Below are 16409 nucleotides of genomic sequence, written 5' to 3' on the forward strand. Positions count from 1 at the left end.
CTCAAGGCCTTCCTGAGATATTGCATTTACAGGAATGAGATGGATGCAAGGTTACAGTGACCTTGACCTTCAAATTCTAATCAGTTCATAGTTAAATCAAAATGGATGTTTGTGTCAAATTTAAAAAATTCCATCATGTTCACGAGAATGAGACAGATGCAAGGCCACGGTGATCTTGACCATTGACCACCAAAATCTAATCAGGTCATGGTTGAGCCCATGAGGATGTTTGTGCCAAATATGAAAAAAATTCCCTTATGGTGTTCTTGAGATACAGCGCTCCCAAGAATAAGAAAGACAAGGTCACAGTGACCTTGGCCTTTGATCTATGACCACAAAAATCTAACCAGTTCATCAATGAGTCCAAGTGGACGTTTGTGCCAAAGTTGAAGAAATTCCCTGAAGCTGTTCTGGGGATATCATGTTCACAAGACGACAACCCCAGAACATAATGCCTCCAGCCACGGCTATCGCCAGTGTGGAGGCATAAAAATGTTCATTAATTTCTTAAAACAGCTCGACTCTGCTGTTCTTACAGTAGATGGTGTTAAATAGGAGTAAATGGTGCATTTTTGTTGACCATTTTCAGCCGCAGATAACTACACAATTTGGGCACAAATATGTATTTACAGTGTGTGCTCACTTATGAGTTTTTAACTGCTCTTAGACAACACTGAAGCTCGATATGCCACAGAGGAATTTAGGAAGGCTTTAGTACACCTGTTAGCAGGATGAATTCATTGTTGGTTTTGTTCTTTTCAAGGGATTTGTTGGCTTTAAAAAGTACAGAATATTACAAAATTCAACACAATCACATTTATAAGACAAAAATGTTTTCTGACACTCATCTCAGTCTTCTTAAAACAGCTTAAGCATCCAAAGTCTTGCCTCTGAAAGTATGTGAGCCTCCAAGATATCCACTGCTGTTAATGGTAGCAAAAGTCAAATTTTACAGCTCATGTCTGTCCTAAAAATCTCTCCAAACTGTTTCTCAGAGGTCCACTGAAGCAAAAGAATCTAAATCAATAAAGATTTCAGAGGAGTTGTTAAGACTCATGAGGCTTTTATCGTCTACAAAAGTGTTTGTAAAGAATTCTGTCGCCAACAGTACAGCACAGAAAATGAAAGAAACACGGCACTTTGAAAAGATCACAGAAAGACTCTTTGTGCAATGCTCAGGAGTGCGATGACATCAAAGGAAGAAAGAAAAGATCTGTGAGCATCTCTTATAACTCTTAACCTCTGTGTTTATGAGTCAGTTAGAAGGCCGTACTGAAGAGAGTTCAGTCTTCTGAAGTATACCAATAAGAAAAGCCCTGATATGGAGTAGTAGCATTGATGCTCAAGTTTACAGTACACGTGGATGTTTCACGCTACTGCTGTAGCAATGCTTTGGCATGGTGATGTACAATATCCAAAATGTCATCTTGTTTTTTTTCTTTTTTCTTATCTAAAAGTGCCGGGGTGATTTTAACAGCAACAGCAAACAAAGTCAGCAGATAGGTTCAAGGTCTCACTGACTACTCATTCATAAATCAAAGAAAGCAAAACTGACATGGCTCATTGACACATTGAGCACTTGTACGTAAAATGTGGTGCATGTGTGCAAGTTGTGCTTAACATCTTAAAACTTTAAATGGCCAAAAACATCAACCTTCTTTGTCTGTAGCCCCTTTTTTGCAGCGACTGTGCTATAGGGGTCGCTACTAAGTCCTGTCTTTATGCCTCCTTTGCATTTCTACAGAGAACCCAACAACAGCAGCATTGTGCCACTCCAGTGTATGATTTTAAATAGCATGTCAGCATCACGAAACCAGAAGAGGTGTAATGGACCTGATGTCTAACACAATAGCATCGGCCTCTTGTGTAATATAACATACGCTTCAGCAGTGCTTTATAAACAATTACAATGCCACTGAAAACAATCATTTACCTTCCCTGTTACATGGCGGTTTATCTTGCCCTCTGCTCGGATGGTAAGGAGCTTGCACATCTCATTGTTTTCCATATTTGTGGACATTTTTAGCCGCTGTTCTTCTTCTATGAGGTAGCTGCTAACATCTGCTTTATAAATCCCCCTCGGTGGGTGTATAAATTGGCCATGGTTTCTCCTCTGGGAAGCATGTATGTGTTTTACACAATCAGTTGCAAAAACCAGCAGACTTCATCCTTTGGAGACCATGAAGAGTCATAAAACATTTAACAGAAATCCAAACTGTAGATTTTAAGAAGCTTTGGTGTGGATTAAAAATCTGGGAGTTCTAAGAACACTCTAAGAGAGCTCCTATCTTAGCCTTGAATTTATTTAGTAAGGAGTCCTAGCTTAGGAGTGATTTAGGAAAGTTCTCTGAGCAAGGAAGGGACGGAAAGTTTTATCCTAGTGAGGAGGTGTGGTTGACCCTGTTGCTAGGTGTGATGCATTCTTTTAACAGATGTGATTGGTTGTCAGAGACACAACCTTTTGTGAGCCTGCAAGGTGTAAACACCCAGTGGAAATGACACAAACTGCTGACTGTGAAAGTGTTGTCATTGTTAATGTGATCACTTTGCTGATGGAAGGTTGAGACAGACCCAAGTCATCACTGCTGCACTGTTGCTGTTTTCCAGTTTTCCAGTTTTCTGTTGGGATCATTTCATTTCTAGCGTTACAGTGATATGGCGTTAAAGGATAACTTCGGTACTTTTCAACCTGGGCCCTATTTCCCCATGTGTATGTGTGCGTATGATTCATAGGTACAACTCGTTTTAAAATTGGTTCAGTATTGAGGGAGGCAGATGCAACCGGGAGTCGCGAAACGAGCTAAAATGGTAACGGGGGCAAATGCGTCCCGTATAAGTTTGCGCATTAAAAGTGCTTTTTTTCGCCACTGACCGGTTCAGATCGCCAGTGCTATCTCTGTAAATAGTATATTAAGTGTTTCCCTGACCCTTCACCTCCTCCCGGCTGTGACGTCATCTCGTGAGAGCTTTGCTTGTTGCCGGAAGAAAACAGAGGAGCCATGCTGAGTGCCGCTCAGAGTGGCGCTGGTTGTCCCGGAGTACAGTTGAGAGTTTTACTGCATTGGTATCATGGATGCATATTTACCCGATTTCGAGAATGAAGATGAGCCCTTTTATTACGATGGCCGCCCGTACTTATTTGAGCCCGAGTATACGGACGAGGAGCTCCTACAAACTGAAGAGCAGATGAGGATAGAGAGAGAGAGGGCCAACGAGCAGATGAGGGTGAAGCAGCGGCTGCACGAACACGAATCTCTGAGGATTGGTGGTGCTACTTGCTGTGACTCCATGCCCACAGAGGAAGAATGTCTGTGTTGCAACAAGTGGGACCTGTTGCCCAGTATTCATGGGCTCGATGTGTCCTGGGATGATACAGAAACTACCAAACGCTGTGTAACTACGTTAGAGGATTCCCCCCCCTCTGATCAACAGGGCAGTGCCGGATACCTTTTTTCATGTGCCCAAAATAAATTGGAGGAGGCGGCCAAAACCACAGGGACCAAATGGTCAACTATCCATCAAGTAAGTATAACTAATATGTCTTTATGCATGCAATACTGATACCTAGAAATGTCTCCGAGACGCACATTTACTGTTGCATACTTTGCCCTCCTATATATCGTACCCTGTTTTCTTCCGGCAACAAGCAAAGCTCTCGCGAGATGACGTCACACACAGCCCACAGGAGGTGAAGGGTCAGGGAAACGTTTACTATGCTATTTACAGAGATAGCACTGGTGATCTGAACCGGACAGTGGCGAAAAAAAGCACTTTTAATGCGCAAACTTATACGGGACGCATTTGCCCCCATATCTACCTCACGGCTGCTGGCTGCTGCATCTGCCTCCCTCAATACTGAACCAATTTTAAAACGAGTTGTACCTATGAATCATACGCACACATACACATGGGGAAATAGGGCCCAGGTTGAAAAATACCGAAGTTATCCTTTAAGTAGGAAATGTGTGTGTATCCCTAATAAGCTCAAACTCACACATCATCCCTGCACAATCTAATCTTAAGTATTTCATTTAAATACAGTCATCCAGCATTTGGAGAATATTCCTCCTGCCTCTATGCATTTCCATCATTTTCTGCTCTACTTAAGAAACTCTTAAAGTCCTCCTCCCTACTTCTAATAGTTTTTCACTTCAAGAGCTCTTCTAAAGTCTGAGATGCTCTGTGAATAATTTTTATCTTTACAAGGACCTAGTCTTAACTTTATGGGGAAAACTGTAATAGGAAGCTTTGTGAATACGGCCCCTGGTCAAGGGGAAATTTTGACCTGATCACCAAAACATATCATCAACCCGTAGGCGCCACAAATACATCTACAATCTGCCAAGAAATTCAAAGGAAAGTCTGAAACAAAGTGCTGCATAAACAAACCAACTCACTAAAACACGAAAAAAACAAAGACACTAATAACCATCCTCAGAGCTCACAGCTAACGGGGCACAGAGGAAAAGATGGCCTCCATCTACAAAATATATTTGCTCAATGAAGCATTCAGTCCAAATGTGAGATCATTAGAGTCCTGTTTTTGAATGGTGTCAGTTTTTGCTTGCAGCAATATTTGAAGTTTTAACTGCTTAGACGGGAAGTTACTGCATCTTAAAGCTCACATACTTTTCGAGCATAGACTGTGAGTGTTTAAATGATGCCATTCAATATCATTTTTGGAAAAAAATGAAGCCAGTTATTCCAAAAGATCTCTCTTATGACCGTGATTTACTGTATTTCTTCATGCTGTTGATCTAATTTCCTTCTCTTTAGCAGGTTTAGTATTTCTAAAGTCACCATGTGCTGTGCATCTTCAGAATGATGCACATTTAAATTGCATCACTTCAGCTTCTTTCTGGTACAATCCTAAAAGTCGTAACATTTCTTCCTACAGTTTGTTTGTACAATCAAACAAAATGAACTTACAATTCTCCAAGCTTTCTGAGGACTGAGAAAGCCTGTTCGTGTACATAGCTGATCCTGTTCTGCTGTAAAACCCTGGAGAGAGGCAACAAATACAAAAAATAATTATATTACTACTTTTTGACATTTGTATTCACATCTAATGAAGTGCCAGCACTGATTCCATGCACAGGTTCAAGAAACTTTGAGAAGCTGAGGCTGATTTGGATGCATCTCACAGAAACCAGGAAAAAAAAAGTAAAAATTTTAAAAGCAAAAACTTTCCCTTTGTCATGGATTCAATTATGTAAATTTATACTCACAGAACTGTCAGCATACTGCATGAGCAGAATGAGACATTTCCAATGGTTTCAATTAGGTTCCCCTCCAAATCCCTGCAGGAACACACAGGAAATGCACCCACCCACAGGAAATATCAGACACATACCACACGCACACACACAGACAGTAAACCTTTATCAAAAGAAATGTCACTTTCATGACAGAAGAGCTTTTGATTTTTTTTGACATCCTACTTACAGCCAGTTTAATCGTGGCATTTCCCGACAGATGTCATCCAGCTTTGTCAAAGAGTTGTTCAACAGAACCCTGTCAATCAGCAAGACACAATTTTATAACAAGGTTCAGTGCATTTCCCTTAAGTGTTCAAAGGAGGAACACTCATTCAATTTGAGCAGATCAACAAAAGCTCTAAGAACCAGAGCGTTTAATGATTTGAGTCACAGCAAAGCAAACCAAAAACAGGAAAAAGCTTTGACAACTGAGGCATCAAGTATTAAATAAAAACTCACAGTAAAACAAGGGAGTTCAGTCCTGAGAAGGTCATGGGGGATACCTGATGGATATTGTTGTTTTCTAAGATCCTACAACAAAAAACAGGATACAGTCTCAGCCTTATTTGCAGAATACTAATGCAGAAGAAACTAAATCAATAGAGGTACGTGTGATGTATTGGCTATTACAACAATGCAAGCAAGAAGAGAACAAAATCTGTTTTATCAGTAGGAATTATTTATCACAAAACTGGACTTCTCTGCAAAGGTCATACAGAAAGTAAAACACCCTAATACACTATGCATGCAGCATTTTATATTCTGTTTCTGCAGAACTTTGTCTCAGTAGAGAATAAACATACAACCACTCCAGCTTGTGCAGGTCCTGGAAAACCCCTGGCATCAGGACAGATATCCTGTTATAGCTCAGATATCTAAGAGAGGAGACAAGGTGACCAAGGTAAATGTGCAGTCTTTTGTTTTTGCAGCTCAGCACCAAACAGAACTTTTTTTTAAAATAGTTTATAGCTTTTTTTTCATAGTTGGAACTTACTGTGTTTCTTATAATGTATGTGCATAATAATCAAGCTTCATCGTTTCTTGCTGTATTAGCTGGGATAAAATTAAATGTATATTTATTTTTAGTGATATGTGTACACACTATCCTGTTTATATATCTATACATATTTTAGCAATTGTTAAAATATTTCTTTTTTCTATAATTTTAAGACAATACATACTGAAAAGTAATACATCCTCCTGAGACGAACTTTGGTTTGGAACCCATTTTTAATTTCTCCTGGATATTTGGGATCAGTAGGACCCGATAAGTATTAAAACTAAACATATTCAACAATAATAAAGTCCCAATGTCCTTAAACGAGACGGTAATAAAGTCCCAATATCCATAAACGAGACGGTAATAAAGTCCCAATGTCTTCCCAACGAGTACCTCCTTATTAACAGTGTCTTAGCTTGTTACTGCTGCTAAAATGGTTTGATTCAATAAAACTGTCAAATTTGTTGCCATACAAAACTACAAACATTTTTAATCACAAATAAACAAGTTTCGACCATAAAATGTAATCTGATTTTGGACCTTGTCCACTTTAATGTCAGGATCGGCTGCAGACTGACTTGGCAGAGATGGCTGCCATCTTGTTTTGACATGGATTAGTGTAATGTGCTCTTACTACCACTAGATGGCACAAAAAGTGTCCCAGAACAAGGACAACAGGTCTAAGTTCAGTATAATGGAGTATAAGGTCAAGTAAATCCAAAATGTGGTCTCAGGAGGACACAGTAATGCAGTAGTGATATTAATTTTGAAAATAAGCGGGGCGTGGCTTAGTGGATAGAGCAGGCGCCCCATGTACAAGGCTGTTGCCGCAGCGGCCCGGGTTCGAGTCCAGCCCGTGGCCCTTTGCTGCATGTCACTCCCTCTCTTTCTCCCCCTTTCAAGCTAGACTGTTCTGTCAATTAAAGGCTTAAATGCCCAGAAAAATATCTTTTAAAAAAAATTGACAATAAGCCTGATTTACTAAAACAGTGTTGTCTTAAACAGGACCTTTTATGCATGTCCTTATTTTCTGTCGGAAGTTAAAATAAAACGTGGCCAAAGTTTCAATTAATGTGCTAAACATATGTAAAAGTAAGCAAAAATGTATGTACTGTGGCTACAAGCTGACATCAGGATTTTTTTATATGGTCATTTGCGCCGGGTACGTTACAGCAAGTGCTCACACTACATAGCCTACACTGCTACATGTAGCTACATGTGAACATCAGTGAAACACGTAATCTTGGTTGCTGATGTTGTAAAGTTCTCCTCAATTTCAGATCATAGTCCTGCTGGAACATGTTTAGTTGTGTTTTGAAGCTTTTATTGGGGATTTTTCACGCTAGAAAATGTCGCTATGTGTACAGGCACTACAGTCATTTCCTGGCTGCATTGACGGCACCAAGGCTAGAGAAGCTGGGAAATGCTCTTTGACCCCCTAGGAGCTATGGTGTCGAGCTGGAATGTTGGAGGGTTACAGCAGACAGCGATACAAATAAAGGAATGGTGTTCGCTTAGGTGCTCTTTTGGGCGAACTATTTATAACCCCCTTTGGTGCATTTGGCCTGACAGAACTTTTTGGATATGCTTGAATGGATGGCAGTCGATATACAATTGAACATTTTCATACAGAAATCACTTGTGTTTGGTCTTTTATTAAGGATCCTTTCAATAACTGCAGAATTCTCACCCATTTCTTTCTAAATTTATTTACACAGACAGTATGAGGAAATTAAAATGCTTTTAACCATAAAAGTATTCAAACATGTTCTAGTAGAAACCTTTAATACAAGTATGAACCTGAGAAGAATATGAATGTTTCTAAGAATACCTTCCAACTGTCAGTCATACGTAATGGGACGCCCCACTGGTATTAACATTTAGTTAGAACTCATTAGCCTTCACACTTTCTATGTGGCCTCTCTTTGTTCTGTCTGTTCTCTATAATGCTTTATTTAAATAACATGTCAGTCAGAAGCACTTACACCAAGGAACTGACTATTTATAGCGAATAGTAATGGAGGTGAATATATATATATAAAAAAAGACTGCTCTCTGAGGGAGCAATTAGGCTTCTACTTAGAGACTTAATTTCCCCTTAATCAATTTAATGAACGTTAAATGGTAATTAATTCAACAGTAATATAAAATACACTAAACAAGAAGGACGTTGGCAGCTGCACCGCCATTTGCTCTTGTAGAGTCAGTGTAGGTTGGACACGTACATGTGCATGACACAATAAGTAAGTCACAGTGAGAGCTGTCAGGTTATCTTTGCCATGTTACTGGAATATGATTGGACTTTACTCGACAGTTGAGCCACTCAGCTGTGAATAAGCCAGTGACTGTGAAGCATGAATGAAAGAGCTGGTGCCAAAATATTCAGTAACCTGAACTAATAAGTTGCTTCCTTTTTTGTACATACAGAACATGGTAGTGCCATCTCGTTGGTATTTGGCACATTCCTGCACAAAATTTGTAATCGCTTTGGCTCTTTTATTTTAAAACATATATAGCACATATTTCTATAGTGTTTGCTCATATTTTTTCAATTCTTAATCTATGTTCCTTGACTTTTGTAGTGCATGTTTTCTTCTTATTTTCATTTATTATATTGTTATGCACATACACACCAAAGCAAATTACTTGGATGTGAAAACCTACTTTGACTCTGTTGCACCACTAAGTACAATATATATTGAGTGCTTTATTACTGAATAGTATGTGTAACAAAACTGAACAAACTTACAGTCTTGTTAGGTTATACAGTCCTCTGAACGCGCCGGGACTGACATCTTGAATTCTGTTGTGCTGAAGATATCTGTTTAACAAAAGCACAAAACAGTCTGTGAATCATTTGAATTCTACATTTACCCCTGAGGCTGTTGGTTTAATGAAACACACACACACACACACACACACACACACACACACACACACACACACACAGACACACACACACACACACACACACTCTTGTACTGCTATCTTTGTGAAGATCCTCAATGGCATAATGAATTTCCTAGAAATTCCACACATTAAACATGGCTTAAAGGGCCAGTGTGTAATATTTGGCATGGTTTATTGTCAATCTGAATCTGAATATTCTACCCATTAATATGTTTATATAACTGTATAATCACTATGAAATAAAATTCGTTTGGTTTTTGTAGCCTCATAATTATGCTTTTATATATATATATGTATATATATATATATATATATATAGCAAGGGCCTTGCTTTAGAGAGGTCGCCATCTTGCGCCGCCATGTATGTAAGGCAGCCCGAGCGGACAATCCTGCCAGCCAGAGAACGCGTTTCACGTGTATAAATGAACCAACGAAGACAGCGGAAGGAAGGAAGAAGGAGGAGGAGGAAACAGCAGAGAGTGTTAGTAGTTCGTCGATAGAGAGTAGTGAAAAGTTTTTTTAGTTATAAAGTTTGCGAATGGACCACACTTACCACGCAACAGGAGAGAATGAACCCGAACCGTCATCTGCGAGGAAAAGAAGATGCAACTTCACTCCTTGTGATGCACTCTCTGCGGCGCTTTTCCTCCTGATGATATATCTCCCCAATGATGGTAGCAGTAGAACCGAATCCCATTCTGTGCATTCAGCCTCTCTTCTCGCCCGCTCAGCATCAAACACATGGAGTTCCTCATCTGTATGCTCCGGCTCAAACAGGTATGGCTCTGGGTCTGTGTCCGCTACAGGAAACTCTTCAAAATCGCGTTCAAAGTCGTCCATTGCAGCTACTATAGTCTGGAGATATTGCTAGGATGGAGTATTTTATCTCCTGGAGTGTTACCAGAGTTTTTGGAGTGCTCAAATAAACTGGCCTTTTTCCCGAACGCTCCTCTGGTCTCCTGCTCGCGAGGGATTCATTACAATATCGTAACATGGTTTAGATTTCTAAATAAATATTCACCTCGTCGCTAGATAGACCTACTCCTGATAAACTCTTGTGCAGGGCTTTTTGTCCCTACGAGGCCGCCGTCATTTACCCGACGGGAGGGGTGAGCGAGTGAGCCCTGCAATCTAGAATTTGACCACTGATGTCACTGTTTTCAACCCATTTTACACACTGGCCCTTTAATAGCAACAGTTTCAAACACAAGTACACAAATCAGCTTCACTATAAATCACAGCATTCACAGACAAACACTTGTCTTTATCTGGACACATTTTCCCCACAAATACAACATGCTAATGTTTTTAGCACAAGCTTATGGCATTTTACATTGTATATGCCAGCGTACCGGCTAGTGGACTTCTATCTACTCATATGAAACCAGGGACAACAGCAACATTTAACAAAGCTAACGTTACAAAATTCAGATCCATTGCAACTCACAAGGTTCACTGACAAAACAACTGTCTTATACTAAACACGTTTTCCAAACAAATACAACATGCTAATGTCATTAGCACAAGCCTATGGCATTTTACATTGTATAAATTAGCCTAGCGACTAGCGGAGATTTCCTCTGCTCATATGAAGCCAGGATAAATCACACACAAGACTTTAGATGCTATTTAGTGGAGGCTTTATTGTCTTCACAATTTGTTGTTTCTTATCTGTGAAATAAAAGTAAATAAAAGCTTTGTTTCCACTGAGGGAAATGGTTTCTGTGTTGCAGCAATGTGCAGTTACATTTCTGGGGAGGTGCACGTCAGGCTATGGCGTAGGGTACGGCGTAGAATCTTGTCGAAGCAGAGTCTATGCTGTAGGTACGGCATCAATTCAATGCAGAAGTATAAATCCCACATTACCCTAACTTTAACCATCAGAACTATGCCTAACCCCAACCCTAACTCTTACCCTAACCTAAACCTAATTCTAACCTGCACCTTAAAACCAAAGCTTAACCTTCAAACAGACCTCTGAAGTGAGGACCCGCCAACATGTCCTCACTTTCCAAAACTGTCCTCGCTCTATTGGTTAAAGGTCTGTTTTGGTCCTCATTATGCAGCAAGTACAAGTACACAAACACACACACACAGACACCCACACACTGCTTACGATTGGTACTTTGAGTGAAAAACTTTGTTTCCAGAAAGAAATGTTCTTATTTGGAGATTTTTGGGTTTGTTTTGGAAATTACCATCTAAAAAGCCGATAATACATGCATGGCCTGTTAAACACCTGGCATCTTTTACAGCACACATTGTGAGATCAACGAGTCCCGATCGACAGCTGTGTTTTGTCTCTTTGTGTATTTTACAAACCTGGCTTTGACTGTGATATTTATTTATGCACATCTCAGGGAAGTTTTCAATCCAGTCAAACCCTCAGAGCAGCTGAAGGCTGACAGTTTGACACAGCCAAATGGCTCCTGGCAGAGGTTGAGACCAAATTCTCCTGCCGCCACAGTCCGTGGCACCGTGTGAGGTTGAGTCTGCAATGAATGAATCCGTCTGCAGAAGCGAACAATCGCTTCTGTCTGCATTCCCAGCAGTCCTCATAGCTTTATACACTTATCACCTTCATAGTTGTGAAACTCTTTTGTTGTATTTGTCACTCATGATCATTATCTCGGCTCTTTGGTATTACATGAAGACATTATGCTTTACTGAATGAACAGTGAAAGCTACCACGCATATTAATAATACATATTATTATATATTGTGCTTTTCAGAGCAAGAAAGAAAACTGAATAAAAGGACAGATCAACAAAGAAAGAACAAGTTGGAGGACAGTCATAAAAATGTGGCAAAATATCATGATGTGACAAAGCCGTTTAAAATTATATATATTTTAAACTAAAATGCAATCCACAATTCATGGGAGACTCACAGTTTCTGAAGGCTCTGGTACTTGAAGAATGTGTTTGCTTTCAGTTTCTGAAGATGGTTCCTTTGTAGAGACCTGAGGGATGGAAAGAGAAAGAATATAACACAAAGTTTTCACTGTTAACAATATATCATGATTCAGTTCTGCTGCATTTCAACAGCGAATCACTTCAGGCTGTAAAGGTTATCATTTCGACATATGGATTTACATTGTTTAGGTTTCTAATAATGGGATTATCAAGGCTGAGAATGACAAGATCTATTCAACATTTCAACATTCACGTTTAAAATACCAATAATCTGGAGCGCCCAGTAGCTTAGTGAGTAGAGTGGGTGTCCCACGTACAAAAGCAATCTCCTTGATGCAGAGACTGTGAGTTAGATTCCAGCCTACAGCCCTTTGCTGCATGTCACCCCCCCCCTTCCTCCTTTCTCGCTTAACATGTCCTAACATGTTAGTCACAAAAGACAAGAGGTTATAGATCCGAAGGTATCCCCCCTTTTTTATGTCAAGGTTTTCTAATTAAAAACAGCCTTTGAATTGAATAAGGTAGGCAGATATTGCCTGGGTCCTGAATTTTTAATCTGTCCTCTCCACTGAGTTCAAGTTGACTGATTTGTTGGGTGTTTTGACATGAAACAGTAGTTTCCCGGTTAAAATAACAAACAATCAATGAGTGCCACAGTGGGACTCAATTAGCCAAACAGCTCGATGTGCAGGACTTAAGCTCAAGTGGTGCTCCAAAACTAATGAGTATTAGTAACAACAATGGCGAGTGCTCCACTCCAAACTTAAAAGGGCTGCAAAACAGGTATGTTGGCATTGCTTCACGTCAGTGGGGACTCAAAATGGTGTTAGATTCAGGCGAATACATTGTTCTCAAGTGATTAGTTATGGAAAATCCAATCCCTCTCCCCCACTGAAATCGAGCAGAGTGGATGTAATGTCAGACTGAGGATGAAAACGAAGTGTCACAAGTTGTCTGATATCAGGCAAGGCAGGTTTTAAATATTTCACAACCTTGAATATATCATCACATTTAAATAAAAACACAGCTAAGAAATAAAAACAAACAACACTCAGTCAATTTCAGAAAATTAAATCCGTAAATATGGTTAACCATAACCTTTTGAGCTTTTTAATACCATTGAATCAGAGACCCACAGTAATGTCTGATTCAACTGTTGACTCCAAAGCTTTTAACGGATTACAGGCTGATTAAAGGCTCAACCACTAACGTCATGTCGAGCACTTGGAAGAGGTCAGTTTTGGGACAATCTACCATTTTCTCTAACATTACATTCTATGAACCACTTAAGGCACTCTGAGGAGTAAACAAACATGCTTTCTGAACAGAACACACTGGGCCTCATGCAAGAACATTTTAACATTATTACTCTAAATCTTTTGAATTTCTTATTTCAGTGGACAAATACTACCTGTTCATGAGTAGGTGAGCTCTGTATCCGTGAAGCCAACACCCACTTCTCTCAAACAGAACAACTCCTATTCTCACAAGATACAAAATGTCTTTAAATATCATATGACCCCCGCTTTTTCAAACATAATTTTCAGACATAATTACTGTCTCATTTTCCGGACATTTAATTCCACCTCAGTCAGGATGCAGACACAATTTAGCTTAAAGTTCACGCAGATAAGCTGTAATTGAATCGAGCTGGTGTGGAAAATAGAGGAAGACAACAGGGATATATTTTAATATAAAATCTAGCTGATGCATTTACACAGAACTAAAAACTGAAGTCCTCTGTCAACAAATTGGGCCTGTGGGCCAACGCTGTTGTGTGTAAACAAGCCAGTGCATTGTGAAGCAGATGAATAGCTGTCTGGGAAATAACTTTCAAAAGGTATCACACACTAAATGTCTTTTATTGTTTTGTTTATATTTTTTTTCTAAGTCATATTACACAGTAATCTGGGTAATTCATTTCCCCTCAGATTTTCCAAACACCCACTCTCTCTAAATATTTCCTGGAGGAAATTCCTCTAATGGAAAATAAGTTATGCTATATAAGTTAGTTAAGTTATATAATTACAGCAATGCCACCATTTTTCGCGAACAGAATAAAAGCACAGCACTATGAATGACTATACTTCACGAACAGAAAAAAATAAAATAAAAAAAGTCACTTTTTTCAACATGAAGATTAGGTCTCAGCATTTTTTGTTTGTACTGTAAGACTGATCTCTGTCAGTGTTTCAAATATCAATACAACTCTGAAAGACACAGCAGTACTTTGAGTTACATGCTAAAATCAGCGTGCTAACATGTTCACAATGAAAATAATATGCTGATGTTTAATAGGTAAAATATTGATCCACACATTTTTTCCTGTTTCAACTGTGAAAGTTGTGGATGGTACCAATGGAGCCATTGCATACCGTCCCCATTTTTTGGTCCCCCCTCTGTTGGGGTACCTGGCACACAGATCTGGTACTAAAAGGTGGAGCTGTGAACACTGCAGTCCGTTCACTGGTCAATAGCAGATGGTCACTTTCGCTCAGGGCTGAGTTGTGTCTGGTTGTGAGGCTTACGAGTCTGTGGACAATAAAAAAAGTTGCAGACTTCCATGTGTGTCACCGCTGATGAGAAAATACAGGGACTGCTGGATGGAGCAGTGAGTGACAACAACCCTGCCCACATTTAATAGTACTGTTTGCAGTGGAAACACTAGGGTCTAGGTACCATGTCTAAAGGGCTACTTTTGGTCCCAAAGGTACCATACCAAAAGTGTTTGGTGGAAACAAGGCTTTAGTGCAAAGTACAACCGAGACCATGAATGTCTTCATAAAATGTCTGCAAACCAAAGTGCTGGACCTGCTGACAGACCTACAAATTGATACTTTAGTAGCTTGGCATGAAATTCGGTGTGGACATTCAAAAAGGAAGAAACCTATATGATACTGGTGACTCTGTAACCATATCCTGTTGGTCAACAAATAGGTCAAACTTTCAGATTCCATGTCCTGTGGGCAATTACTCAAACTGACATGACATTTCCTGCTCTAAAAAGGAGGAAAGGAAGAAAAACGAGCTTTTTGAGACCCCATCACCAATCCCCTGAGATGACCAGCAGGCCACAAACCATTCTGTCATCTACCCAGAGCCATATTGTCTGTGAGAGTAACAAATAACAACGTAGACTGTCAGCCCGTGGAGGAAATCTGAACTCTACTGAGTGCTCCTTTGTTCTAAATCGACACTGAGATGGAATAAAAAAAAAAAACTCTTGCTTTGGTCAGCTGCACATTAAACTAACAATGAGAGACAGGCGCTTTGAAAAATTCTAGTCAAAAACAACAACAAACTGAGCCCACTGTGAGAGTAAATGAGGACAGGCCAATCTGCCTGGTAATTGCCTTAAAGATGGGGAAAACAGCTCTCCTCTCTCTGTCCTAAGCCCCTCCCACCAGACAACCATGGGATAAGCGCATACTTCCACAGTAACCTATTGTTTCCCAAACACCGATTTATTTCCAGTCTCATTGTAGAGCTGCTTACAACACACACGCTCAGCCCCTCCTTGCCCTGCTCTCCCTCTCTCTGTTTATCAGACCTTAAATAACACAAGAATTAGTTAGCTACCCTACCTTGCAATCCCTCTGCCTCACTTACCGAGGCTATAGACCACTTCACCGGGAGGAGAGTGGGCAGCAGCTCTGGAGACAGATCTTTAGTCAGTCAGTACATGTAGATGCACAGTTAATTCGAGCTACAATTACAGCTCAACTAGGCCATCTAATTGGACCACTGTCCTTGTCCCAGTTTACAAACTCGACAGGGGAATTGGTTTATTGACTAAAGTATGTCAGATTCTGCTGCAATAGGTGGCGATATGCCCCCTTTCAGCTTGTTCGTATCGGACCTTTTTCCAGTTGACCTTTTACGCCACAGACCAAACAACTGACAAACCAGTTAGCTATGGTTAGCTAGTGACAAACTGGTACCATGGTGGACAACTTTACAGCTCTGTACACTTCGTCTGTCCAAAAATGCACGGCTCTGGATGTAGATTTCGTCATGTTGTTACTGACTAACATGTTTACACGTATTTTAAAAGTCTGGTTTTAGTCAAACTAACAAAATAAATTGATTTTCTCTAATGTCTAATGATGTTTCTCAATGTCCTGAGTGGCTGTTGAATTCAGCCAGTGCACCTCCACCAGCACCGGGAGTCACAGGAGGCTTGGTGGTCAACGGCAGCAGCAGGTGTAACAGCAGCAACAGAAAGTTTGCTTATGCGGCAGGAAGTCGGAGCTCTCCACTGGTTGAATTTGATTTGTTATGCTGCGTTCATTTTGTAGGTCGGAAGTGAGAATGACGTCACCTCTG

The 16409-nt window shown here is 40.0% G+C and overlaps 1 protein-coding gene across 1 annotated transcript in view; it reads right to left on the bottom strand.

The window, feature by feature from the left end:
- Window positions 1–16409, bottom strand: part of rxfp1 (relaxin family peptide receptor 1) — a 140604-nt gene that overhangs the window by 34587 nt on the left and 89608 nt on the right. The window contains exons 6-12 of the mRNA XM_049585117.1: window positions 12059–12130; window positions 9008–9079; window positions 6062–6133; window positions 5718–5789; window positions 5446–5514; window positions 5229–5300; window positions 4930–5001 (exon numbers count right to left, since the gene is read on the bottom strand). Of these exons, the coding sequence (XP_049441074.1) occupies window positions 4930–5001; window positions 5229–5300; window positions 5446–5514; window positions 5718–5789; window positions 6062–6133; window positions 9008–9079; window positions 12059–12130 (501 nt within the window). The remainder of the gene's footprint in view (window positions 1–4929; window positions 5002–5228; window positions 5301–5445; window positions 5515–5717; window positions 5790–6061; window positions 6134–9007; window positions 9080–12058; window positions 12131–16409) is intronic.

Source organism: Epinephelus fuscoguttatus, linkage group LG9, assembly GCF_011397635.1.
Source record: "Epinephelus fuscoguttatus linkage group LG9, E.fuscoguttatus.final_Chr_v1".
Lineage (NCBI taxonomy): Eukaryota > Metazoa > Chordata > Actinopteri > Perciformes > Serranidae > Epinephelus > Epinephelus fuscoguttatus.